General features: G+C 44.4%; 1 protein-coding gene and 1 long non-coding RNA gene across 3 annotated transcripts in view; both read right to left on the bottom strand.

The window, feature by feature from the left end:
• LOC143751362 (uncharacterized) overlaps positions 1-843 on the bottom strand; it is a 6032-nt gene extending 5189 nt beyond the window's left edge. For both annotated transcript variants that reach the window (XR_013207201.1, XR_013207202.1), the window contains exon 1: positions 742-843. This is a non-coding gene — a long non-coding RNA (uncharacterized LOC143751362). The remainder of the gene's footprint in view (positions 1-741) is intronic.
• An 872-nt stretch (positions 844-1715) lies between these two features.
• Positions 1716-12500, bottom strand: part of styxl2 (serine/threonine/tyrosine interacting like 2) — a 12610-nt gene continuing 1825 nt past the window's right edge. Inside the window, exons 4-6 of the mRNA XM_077243933.1 lie at positions 9435-9666; positions 7501-7718; positions 1716-5264 (exon numbers count right to left, since the gene is read on the bottom strand). Of these exons, the coding sequence (XP_077100048.1) occupies positions 2680-5264; positions 7501-7718; positions 9435-9666 (3035 nt within the window). The 3' untranslated portion in view covers positions 1716-2679. The remainder of the gene's footprint in view (positions 5265-7500; positions 7719-9434; positions 9667-12500) is intronic.

Here is a 12500-nt window from a genome sequence, read left to right as displayed (position 1 = left end):
CTGCAGTTTTTAATGTCGTTCCTCCCCAGCCACTTTACACATTATTCAACACCAGACACGTTTGAGAAAGGGAAACTTTTCACACATTGTAATTTATTACCTGTTGGGGAGTATAAAAATCCCCCCAACACGCACGCGCACACAGACCCTGTCGGGGTATTTATGTTGCCCTGAGGGCAAACAGTTGATCAGGAGAAGAAAAGCTCGACTCAAGTTTGTCTTTTGCTTTTAGTTCGCCGCAACACATGTTAAAGTGATGAATTATTATTCAACATCACGCGTGCGCATTTAACCGCTGAACAAACACATGAATATGCAAATTCGCGGCCGTTGAGTTTCTCTCGCGGCCGAACGAGCGACACAAAGCGCGCTAATAGCAGCACTGCTAACTATCTCTCTCTCTCACACACACACACACACGTACACTTCACAAACATCATCCACATCGCGATAAACCCGCTCGTTCCGACCACTTTAACCCATTTTCACCAGTAAACCCACGCGCTGTGCTAAACCACGAGACTATGTGAATATGCAGCACGCGCGCCATTTCAAATGATGAGAGTTTAGTACAGGACAAACAACTCTCATCTGCTTCTGACCGACTCAAATCATTTCCAAAACAATAAACATTCTTCCCTACTGTGATCGATTCTGTCCGCAAACGATCGGCGTGTGTGTTTGACTTTTGTTTACTTGAGGCGGATGGGGGAATATGAATATGTAAAATGTAATAATTACCTGCAGTCGAGCGCTCATCTTGAGTCGTTGATCCTCTGTCCGCCATTTTGAATATTTAGTGTGAGAGTGAAACCCCGCCTACTACTAAAACACACACACACACACACACAGGTCCGGCCCCTGACTCGCTGACATTAAACTTCAGAACAGCCACATTATTCGCCACATAATTTTAAAATTGTAAAATTATCATTTTTTCCCAGCTAACAAGAAACGTTCAAAGTTCTCTCAAAGGTGTTACTATTCGTTCAAAGTTATCTGGTCTTTAATCTCAAAACTTATCACACAACATAATTTATTCATGGAGCTCTTTTTCCTGAAACGTTTTAGTTGAACGTTCGTCTAGTTTTTTTTAAATGTTAGGCTACTACTTGTTCAGAGAACATTCAAAGGTAATGTTTCTTTAAAGGGACATTTCATCCAAAAGTGAAGATTCTCTCATCATTCACTCTCCCTCCTGTTGTTCCAAACCTGCATGAGTTTCTTTCTTCTGTTAAACACAAAAGAAGATATTTTGAAGAATGTTGGAAACCTCAGTTGGCGTTTTTCCCCTTCATTTTTTCCTTGATTCCAACATTTTTCATGTTCAACAGAAGAAAGAGACTCATGCAGGTTTGGAACAACATGAGGGAGAGTAAATGATGACTGAATTACATTTTTTTGGTAAACTATCCCTTTAATCTTTGAAAAATTATAAAATGGAATGTTCCTATGTTCATATAACCAAGAAAAAACGTAAAACATTTAATAAACTGGACATTTTGAAAGTTCTTAGAACATATTTTTGTTAGCAGGGTTGTTTGTTATACCTGAATATACCAGATTTAAACAAAGGGGAGATCGGGGCTAGTTGTCACTTGTTCTGAATCTCATAAACTACCAGGTTTTGAGACAAAAGTCCAATTACACAAATGCTTGATTTCTTCAGTTAGTTCTTTGGTTAGTTCATAAATCTCAGTTGTTATATCATTCAATTCAATTCAATTCACATTTATTTGTATAACGCTTTTTCACAATACACATCGTTTCAAAGCAGCTTTACAGAGAATGCACAAAGAGTGCAAAATGCATGAGTCCACATTACAATTTACAGTGATCTGTTATCAGAGGAAACTGTCTAAGTTATGTATTTCAGAAATATACAAAATCACAGTTAGCTAACAATGTATTAATTTACACAATGTAATAATTTAAGGCAGAAACAATGAGCTCATTGAAGTAAAGTGAATACTTGTTTGTGAACTAATTATTTTGACATTTAGAAAAAATGAGCATTGGAGTAAATGTTTTATATTTTTATGTTACCTTTTTCATTTTTTTGATGTTTCATAAAATCATTCATAGTCGTTTTACAGTTGAGCTACTGAGTTTTGCAGTTTCCCATTGTAACAATTTCAATGTGTGTTTAATGAACCGTATATTATTTATTATTAATTGCAGGGCCATTGCAGTTGAGAGCTGCTAAATCTGTTATTCTTTTCTCTGAGTTTATCGCACAACATTATCATCTTTAAGGCCCCTAAAGGGTGTTTTCACAGTGATGCCACAGAAGAACCTCAAAGAACCTTCCACCTTTCAAACCAAAAAGAATTGCCTTTTTTATTAGTGTGGAAAACATTTAAATAAGCTATACATCTTTTTTTCCCCCACATATAAAAAACATTGATGCCAGTACCTTTATTTTTGTGACATAATCTGATGTTTATATGCTCCTAACTTCGGAAGGTTCATAACAAAACCTGGACACGAGAGAATTTTGAAAAAGTTTCACTTAATAATAAATTCAGCGATGCTATTCGGTACACACTTGATTCTTTATATACAGTATAGATTGAAGGTCGATCTCAAACAAGCTTTCGTACTGTCTCATACTGAACAGTTTTGTCTTTACGAATGGAAGCCTGTCACTTCACACACATGAAACACTTATTTTATTTACTATTTTTTATTGTGAACGTGTGACTTTGACTCCTCCTGTTTCCTCCAAGCGGAAAGAACTTCATCATCCTCCATTTCTTGGGCCAGCCTTGCTCTCGCCCTCTGCTTTATCTGAGCAATAAAAGCCGTCATCTCCTCATCGTCCTCTTCCCGCCCCGCTTTACCCGTCCTCACGGTCTCTAACCTCTGCTTTGCTGAGTAGCTCTGATAGCCGCTTCTCTCCTTGTCCTCGGATCCAGCATAAGATCTCCTGGGTCTGTAATCAGCCGCTTCACTCAAGCCGTTATACGAAGGCGGAGATCTCCGAGATCGATCGTTGAACTCCGGACTGGGATCTCGACTCAAGTCCATGTCAGCATCAGCCGAATGCCTGGATGCGAATCTCGAGGAAAAGCTATACTCCTCTTCTTCTGCTTCCACTGAAACTGAGCTCCTTCGGCTCGGGAAGTCGAACTCCGAGGGTTCCTCGATCCCTTCGTACGACGGCCGAGACATTCGCAGCGGCACGGCATCTCCATCATAAGGCTTCGGTTTGCTCGGAGGAGGTCTTACGTTTTGGAGCCACTCATCAACACTGCTGTTGCTGCTGGAGTTCCTGGCTGAAGCCGGGAGGTTCAGGATTCCTGAACGGCCATAATCTCTTTTAGGTTTGGGCTTCTGCGAGGAACGCGCTGCCAAATCCTCAAATCCATTGGACTTTCCAAGATCAGCTTCATCTTCATCGTCGTCCTTTGTTTTTTTCTTCTTGTATAACGTACTTCGCTTGTTGTCCTCTGCGATCTTCTTCACCTCATAGGACGCCATCTTGTCCCGCATATCAGACTTGATTTCTTTCTCCATGGTGTCCAGTTTGTGAAGGTTCACCTGGTCTTGGAAGAGACTGTATAGTGGGACACTGGTTGTAGTAATCTTGCTCCTGCGTGATCCCAACCCGGACACCGAGGAGAGGTTCGATGAAAGCACGGATTCGGCTCTGCCGCCAAACCTCACAGATTCGGCTTGACTCCGGGAGAGAGCGCTTGAAGACGTGGATCCGCTCAACACTGAGGCTTTCTCATCGTCTGCTCCTCGTCCTGAGACTCCCAGACTGAACACCGATCCCGCTCGGGAAGGGCAGAGACTCGCTCCCATCATCATCTCTGTTTGCTTCTGCATGAGAGTCTCATTGACCACATTGGCTATCCAGTTTTGGATATTGGCGAGGTTCACCATGGGCTCTCCGTTCGGACCCATGACCGGAGCCGGAGTCGGAGGCTCTTGGGGAACTGGGATCTGGGATCGAGTGCTATGCCCTGACAGGGCCGAGGATCTTCCGCTCAGAACTGATACGCTATCGTCTGCTATCGGAAAGGCTCCGGCACAGAAGGCGGACAGTGGGATTACGCTCCCGGTGCTCTCAGTCTCCCATCCGCACACCGACTGGCTCTCCTCGAGTGTTTTCCGTGTGCGCTCCAGAAGCTCCTCTCTGCGCTGGCGTCTCTTAACCGTGGCCGTGTCCTCCCCCCGACTCATCTCCACAATCTCATCCTTGTTCTCTTCCCCGCCAAACTTCTTCTGCTGCTTGAGTTTCCAGTTCTGATATGCCGTTAAGTTAACGTCCTCCAATGAGGGAGCGGGTGCTTCCGTCTCAAGCTCCGTTTGCTCCCCGTTATCCGCGTCTTTCTTGTTCCATCCAAACTGAATTCGCTTAACCTTCCATCTTTCCAGAGGTGTCAGATTTTCTTTGTTCTTTTTGCAGAAGTTGTACATGGAGCTGCTGTCGGAGAGCATGCTCTCCACATCGTCGTCAATCTTCTTCTGGCTGGCTTCGCTGTTGGTGTCCTCGTCGGCCTCTTTGAGCCGGTACCGAGCGGCGGCCTGTTCCTCGATCTCCTTCACTCGCTGCTTCCAGAGATCTGCGTAACTGCTGGTTGTGGATCCGGAATCTGAAGCGGGTCGACGGGGACGGCGTCGGATGCGTTCCTTCAGCATTCGCACATCTTCGCTGGTCACGCTCTCCAGGTCCTCTGGTTGCTTTCTCTCGGCCAGAGACTCATTGTCCTCCCCGTCGCACAGAAGCTGGGCTTCCCACCAGTCCTCGTTTTGGTACTTCTCGTTGCGCTTCTGCCACTCCCTAATCATGCCATCAATATCCCCATCTTCATCCTCCCCGTCTTTCCCAGGGAGCGATGGGTCCTGTGTGGTTTCCTCCATCTCGGGTTGGTGTGGACCATTGAGAAGTCGTGCTCTCAGTGCAGCGGCTGAAGAAGCCACACTACTCATGACGCTCCCACCGTCCTCCTCTTCCTCCATCATGATAGAGTCCGCTTTAACCCCGAACATGCTCTCCTCCTCGTCGAGACGAGCCCGCGTGTCGATCACTGAGCACTGGCTGAGTGTGTCGTCGTCTTCATCTCGCTCCTCCATTAGAGTCTCGTTGAGTTGCCGGAGTTGCTTTATGAACCCTTCGTTGGGGTTGATGGCCCGTTTCTTCCTGATCTCCAGCAGTGCCTCCATGATGCTCATGTTCTGGAAGATCATGAGATAAGCAGCGACAAGAACAGCTGACCGGCTCACGCCCATCATCGAGTCCACGAGCACCTTGCCTACATGAAGGGGAATAAAAGAAAATCATTATCATCATCATCAGATTTCATCAGATTTGTTACACACATATATTTAAACGTACATACCTATAGACTAGACACGTAATATGCATGTGCGCAGCGTCAGCGTTTTCAATGTTTGTGCAGAGATAACCTTCTTTTTTAAATGTCAGCGCTTGCACCTTGGAATCTGTTTCAAGGTTTGCGTTCTCAAGCCAGCAGACACTGTTATTGTGCGGATGAGTATTAAGGGTTTTCTGTTAGAATGGTGTCGTGTTGGCGGCCCCTAAGTTAAAAACTAATGATCTTTGCAACGGAAGTGAATCAATCAAAACTAACTTCAGCTGGACGATAAGCTGGTGACTTGACTTGATATGAAACACATTAGCTGCATTTCCACTGGCACTTTCAGGGCTTGATTGGGCCTCGTCTGGGCTTCTTCGGGGCCAAGAATACTTTGGTCCAAACCAGGATGATGCGTTTGTGTGACGTTGTTCCAGAGAGGCGTGTTTTAGTGAAGCCCTGCTCGCACTGGCCCGACAGTGGAAACGCAATGTGGTTTTGGGCTCGGTGCTCCAGGTCCGAGGCTATCAGCCCCGCCCGACCCGTTTTAAGCCCTGCTTGCACTGGCCCGGCAGTGGAAACACGGCTACTGAAAATGTAAATTGCCATGTTAAGCCCCCTGCAGGACCTGCGGCCAATTGAATTTCTCTAGTCTTGTCTCATTAATATTAACGAAGTCATGTGACTTGGTGCTCTGGATTATGAAACTACATCATGACTTAATTAATATACATGAGCCAAGCTTTCATAAATTCTCGCCCAGAGCCTGATGTCAGGAACAAAATGAGAAGATAGACTACTCATACAGAACAATCAATGGCAAAACAACCTCTTTCAACAGGGAGAGAAATTTTGATCCACTGAAAACCACATTCAGATCTGATATGCAATAAATAACACAAAAAGTCCCAACTTTAAAATGCAAATCCATTAATATAAATTGATAGTTCACCCAAAAACGCAACTGTCTCATTATTTAATCACCCTCCAGTTGTGGAGCACTAGATGATGAGCGACTACCATCACCCACTGTCACTGCCGGGGAAAGATGATTCAGGTCATCATTCTCTAGCATCCTGCTAAATATTGCCTTTTGTGTTCAGCAGAGGAAAGAAGGTCATGAGGGTCAGTAAATGATGACAGAAAGATCACCTCTAGTGGTTGACTAATGAACTGCAGAACATGTTGCCCATGGGTTCACTGACCCGGATTCCTGCAGATCTACCTTACTGCAAAGTTTAGCTCCAACCCTGATCATTACATTCACATAAGCAGACGCTTTTATCCAAAGCGACAGGGGTATTATCAGGGTTGGATCTGAATCTACAGGAATAATTAGATTGTAATGTCAAATCAGATCTAAGCAACATTAAGTATTATGAGCTGATGAATGTTTTGGAAACTGGAAGTTTACATTCTAATAATTATTTAAAAATAATAATCAAACACCGTCATGATAAAGAAGACTAAATTAAAGAGAAGCAATCATTCTTACTGCTAACACTCTTAAAAATAACAGAACCAAAAGTGGTTTTTCACATTGATGCCATAGAAAAAAAGAAACCTTTCAGTGATCAGTTCTTAAAAGAACCATTTTTTTCTGTGGATTTTAAAGGTTCTTCACGGAACCATCGATGCGCATAAAGAACCGTTATAGAGTGTGATCTTAGTTTCTGGCGAGTTCTCCTGACTCAATGCCGATTCTGAAGAGGTTCCTGTATATCTGTGTCACTAGCTCTAAAAATAAGTGAGTGAGACATGACAGAGTCCAGGCCGGTGAGTTAATTTGGTATCTTCGTTTTGTTTATCTATGACAGGAACAGTTTGTTACTCACAGATTTTAATGTTTAGTCTTCTGCTACAATTTTTACGCATTTAGCCAAACATTTAAAGAAAAAATTGGCACACTTTACAATGAAGTTCATTAGTTAACATTAGTCAATGAATGGACTAACAATGAGCAATACATTTTTTTACAGTATTTATTCATCTTGTTAATGTTAGTTAATAAAAATCCAGCTGTTCAGTGTTTGTTCATGTTAGTTCACAGTGCATTAACTAATGTTAACAAAGGTAGTTAACTATTGAACCTTATTGTAAAGTGTTACCGAACATTATTAACAATATTAACCTCCGATATAATAATGACTAAAAGACAGTTTTCTAAACTCACCCCTGTGTGTCAGCAAAGCATCATCCAGAAACTCTGCACACGAGCGGAAGTGAGGAGAGATGTCCGCTTCGGGGAAATCGTCCACCTCGATGCCCATATAGGTGATGTTCATGCCCTGGTAGAAGAGCTCGCCGGTGTAGACGCCGGTGCCGTGACCCGCGTTCACCACGTGAGTGATGCCAAGGCGTTTGAGACGGGCTTTATTCACAGCCACCGACCTGAAGGGAAACATATCAGCCGTCATTTACTAGAGAGAAGCAACGACTTTTGACTGATAAACTGATGTTTCACATGTTCCTGTAAAAGCAAATTAAAAGAAAGATGTGGGTTTAATGCAAACTGTGGCAGAATGTTGATTACTTGTACTTTCATTGTAAATGTTTTATAAAGGATTTGGTTATACTTTATTTTAAGGTGTCATTGCTAGAGTGTAATTATATATTTAAAGCGATAGTAAAGCTAAATGGAAATTAGCCCATGATTTACTCGCCTTCAAGTCATCCTAGGTGTATATGACATTCTTCTCTCAGACGAATACAATCAGAGTTATATTAAAAAATGTCCTGGCTCTTCCAAGCTTTATAATGGCAGTGAATGGCTGTTTCTGTTTTGAAGTCCATAAAAGTCCATCTATCCATCATAAAAGTGCATCTATCCATCATAAAAGTGCATCTATCCATCATAAAAGGGCATCTGTCCATCCTAAAAGTCCATCTATCCATCATAAAAGTGCATCTGTCCATCATAAAAGTGCATCTATCCATCATAAAAGGGCATCTGTCCATCCTAAAAGTCCATCTATCCATCATAAAAGTGCATCTATCCATCATAAAAGTGCATCTATCCATCATAAAAGTCCATCTATCCATCATAAAAGTGCATCTATCCATCATAAAAGTGCATCTATCCATCATAAAAGGGCATCTGTCCATCCTAAAAGTGCATCTATCCATCATAAAAGGGCATCTGTCCATCATAAAAGTGCATCTATCCATCATAAAAGTGCATCTATCCATCATAAAAGGGCATCTGTCCATCCTAAAAGTGCATCTATCCATCATAAAAGGGCATCTGTCCATCATAAAAGTGCATCTATCCATCATAAAAGTGCATCTATCCATCATAAAAGTCCATCTATCCATCATAAAAGTGCATCTATCCATCATAAAAGTGCATCTATCCATCATAAAAGGGCATCTGTCCATCCTAAAAGTGCATCTATCCATCATAAAAGGGCATCTGTCCATCATAAAAGTGCATCTATCCATCATAAAAGTGCATCTATCCATCATAAAAGGGCATCTGTCCATCCTAAAAGTGCATCTATCCATCATAAAAGGGCATCTGTCCATCCTAAAAGTCCATCTATCCATCATAAAAGGGCATCTGTCCATCATAAAAGTGCATCTATCCATCATAAAAGTGCATCTATCCATCATAAAAGGGCATCTGTCCATCCTAAAAGTGCATCTATCCATCATAAAAGGGCATCTGTCCATCATAAAAGTGCATCTATCCATCATAAAAGTGCATCTATCCATCATAAAAGGGCATCTGTCCATCCTAAAAGTGCATCTATCCATCATAAAAGGGCATCTGTCCATCCTAAAAGTGCATCTGTCCATTATAAAAGTACATCTGTCCATCATAAAAAAGAACCTGTCAGTAAAGTTCTGAACCCGTAATAAGAGTGTGTGAACCCAGCAATCATCATTCCACATCTGGCACATGTGGAATCAGCCGGATCTGGGCTGTCTGGGTTCACACACTAATATTACAGGTTATTACAGGTTATACCGGCCGGGTCTGGGTCTGGGTTGGGTCTGGGTCGGGTCTGGGCTGGGTCTGGGCCGACACTATGCTGCGGTCTGTGAAAAAAAGTAACCGTGTTTCTCCTCTCGTCGCAGAGACGAGCCCGTGTTCCTGAGACTCACTTCTCTGCGATGTAGACGTTGGGCCAGACTTCATCCACGGGGTTGAACGGAGCCTCGAGCCGGTCCTGGATCAGCGCTCTCTGGATGTCCAGCACACACGGCGTGTTGTAGGGGCTGCGGTCGTCTATCATGTCCTTTACGCGGTTATACAGATCCTCCACCATCAGCTGCTCTGCGGACTCCAGCATGAGGTCAGAGGTCACCGGTGTCCTCACGGCTCTCGACTCCAGCTCTGAGGACAGACGAGGTAACTCAACTCAACTCATCTCAACTCACCTCACCTCACCTCACCTCACCTCAGTTCAACTCAACTCAACTCAGCTCAGCTCATAACTAAACTCAGCTCAACTCAGCTCAGCTCAGCTCAACTCACCTCAGCTCAACTCAACTCAACTCAACTCAACTCAACTCAATTCAACTCAGCTCAACTCAGCTCAACTCAGCTCAACTCAGCTCAACTCAACTCAGGCAAAATCAGGTCAACTCAGCTCAACTCAGCTCAGCTCAGCTCAACTCAACTCAGGCAAAATCAGGTCAACTCAGCTCAACTCAACTCAGGTCAACACAACTCAGGTCAATTCAACTCAGGGAAACTCAACTCAGGTTAACTCAACTCAGGTCAACTCAACTCAACTCAACTCAACTCAGGTCAACTCAACTCAGGTCAAATCAGCTCAACTCAACTCAACTCAACTCAGCTCAGCTCAGCTCAACTCACCTCACCTCACCTCACCTCACCTCACCTCACCTCACCTCAACTCTGCGCAGCTCAACTCAGCTCAACTCAACTCAGCTCAACTCAGCTCACCTCAGCTCAACTCAACTCACCTCACCTCACCTCACCTCAACTCAACTCAACTCAACTCAGCTCAGCTCAACTCAGCTCAACTTAACTTAACTTAACTCAGCTCAGCTCAGCTCAAATCAACTCAACTCAACTCAACTCAACTCAACTCAGCTCAACTCAGCTCAACTCAACTCAGCTAACCTCAGCTCAACTCAACTCAGCTCAGCTCAACTCAACTCAACTCAGTTCAACTCAACTCAACTGAACTCATCCCAGCTCAACTCAACTCAGCTCAACTCAGCTCAACTCAGCTCAACTCAACTCAGCTCACCTCAACTCAGCTCAGCTCAGCTCAACTCAACTCAACTCAGCTCAACTCACCTCACCTCACCTCAGCTCAACTCAACTCAGCTCAGCTCAGCTCAACTCACCTCACCTCACCTCACCTCACCTCACCTCAACTCAACTCAGCTCAGCTCAGCTCAACTCAGCTCAGCTCAACTCATCTCAGCTCAGCTCAACTCAACTCAACTCAACTCAGCTCAACTCAGCTCAGCTCAGCTCAGCTCAGCTCAGCTCAACTCAGCTCAGCTCAACCCAACTCAGCTCAGCAACTCAGGTCAACTCAACTCAGGTCACCTCAGGTCAACTCAACTCAGCTCACCTCAACTCAGCTCAGCTCAGCTCACCTCAACTCAACTCAGCTCAACTCAGATCAGCTCAACTCACCTCACCTCACCTCACCTCACCTCAGCTCAACTCAACTCAACTCAACTCAACTCAGCTCAACTCAGCTCAACTCACCTCAACTCAACTCAGCTCAGCTCAACTCAGCTCAGCTCAGCCCAGCCCAGCTCAGCTCAACTCAACTCAGCTCAGCTCAAATCAACTCACCTCAGCTCAACTCAGCTCAACTCAGCTCAGCTCAACTCTGCGCAGCTCAGCTCAACTCAACTCAGCTCAGCTCAACTCAGCTCAGCTCAGCTCAGCTCAGCTCAGCTCACCTCAACTCAGCTCAACTCAGCTCAACTCAACTCAACTCAACTCAGCTCAGCTCAACTCAACTCAACTCAACTCAGCTCAGCTCAGCTCAACTCAGCTCAACTCAACTCAACTCAGCTCAACTCAACTCAGTTCAACTCAACTCAACTCAGTTCAACGCAACTGAACTCAGCCCAGCTCAACTCAACTCAGCTCAACTCAGCTCACCTCAGCTCAGCTCAACTCAACTCAGCTCAGCTCAGCTCAGCTCAGCTACGCTCAACTCAACTCAGCTCAGCTCAACTCAGCTCAACTCACCTCAGCTCAACTCAACTCAACTCACCTCAACTCAACTCAACTCAACTCAGCTCAACTCATCTCAGCTCAACTCAGCTCAGCTCAACTCAGCTCAGCTCAACTCAGCTCAGCTCAGCTCAGCTCAACTCAGCTCAGCTCAGCTCAATTCAACTCAGCTCAACTCAGCTCAGCTCAGCTCAGGTCAATTCAACTCAACTCAACTCAACTCAGCTCAGCTCAACTCAACTCAGCTCAACTCTGATCAACTCAACTCAACTCAACTCAGCTCAGCTCAGCTCAGCTCAGCTCAACTCAGCTCAACTCAGCTCACCTCAGCTCAACTCAACGCAGCTCAACTCAACTCAACTCAGCTCAACTCAACTCAACTCAACTCAACTCAACTCAGCTCTACTCAACTCAGCTCAAGTCAACTCAACTCAACTCAACTCAACTCAGCTCAGGTCAATTCAACTCAACTCAACTCAGGTCAAATCAATTCAGCTCAACTCAACTCAACTCAACTCAGGTCAACTCAACTCAGGTCAACTCAGCTCAGCTCAACTCAACTCAACTCAACTCAGGTCAACTCAACTCAGCTCAGCTCAGCTCAACTCAGGTCAACTCAACTCAGCTTAACTCAGCTCAGGTTAACTCAACTCAGGTCAACTCAACTCAACTCAGGTCAACTCAACTCAGGCAAAATCAGGTCAACTCAGCTCAACTCAACTCAGGTCAACACAACTCAGGTCAACTCAACTCAGGGAAACTCAACTCAGGGAAACTCAACTCAGGTTAACTCAACTCAGGTTAACTCAACTCAGGTCAACTCAACTCAACTCAGGTCAACTCAACTCAGGTCAACTCAACTCAGGTCAAATCAGCTCAACACAACTCAGGTCAACACAACTCAGGTCAACACAACTCAGGTCAACTCAACTCAGCTCAACTCACCTCAACTCAGCTCAGCTGAGCTCAGCTCAGCTCAACTCAAGTCAACTCAA

This window comes from Siphateles boraxobius, unplaced genomic scaffold (assembly GCF_051911475.1).
Source record: "Siphateles boraxobius isolate OS27281-9 unplaced genomic scaffold, OSU_SipBor_1 252, whole genome shotgun sequence".
Classification (NCBI taxonomy): domain Eukaryota; kingdom Metazoa; phylum Chordata; class Actinopteri; order Cypriniformes; family Leuciscidae; genus Siphateles; species Siphateles boraxobius.
Note: the sequence above shows the minus strand (reverse complement) of the source record. Positions and strands in the feature narration are given on the sequence as shown.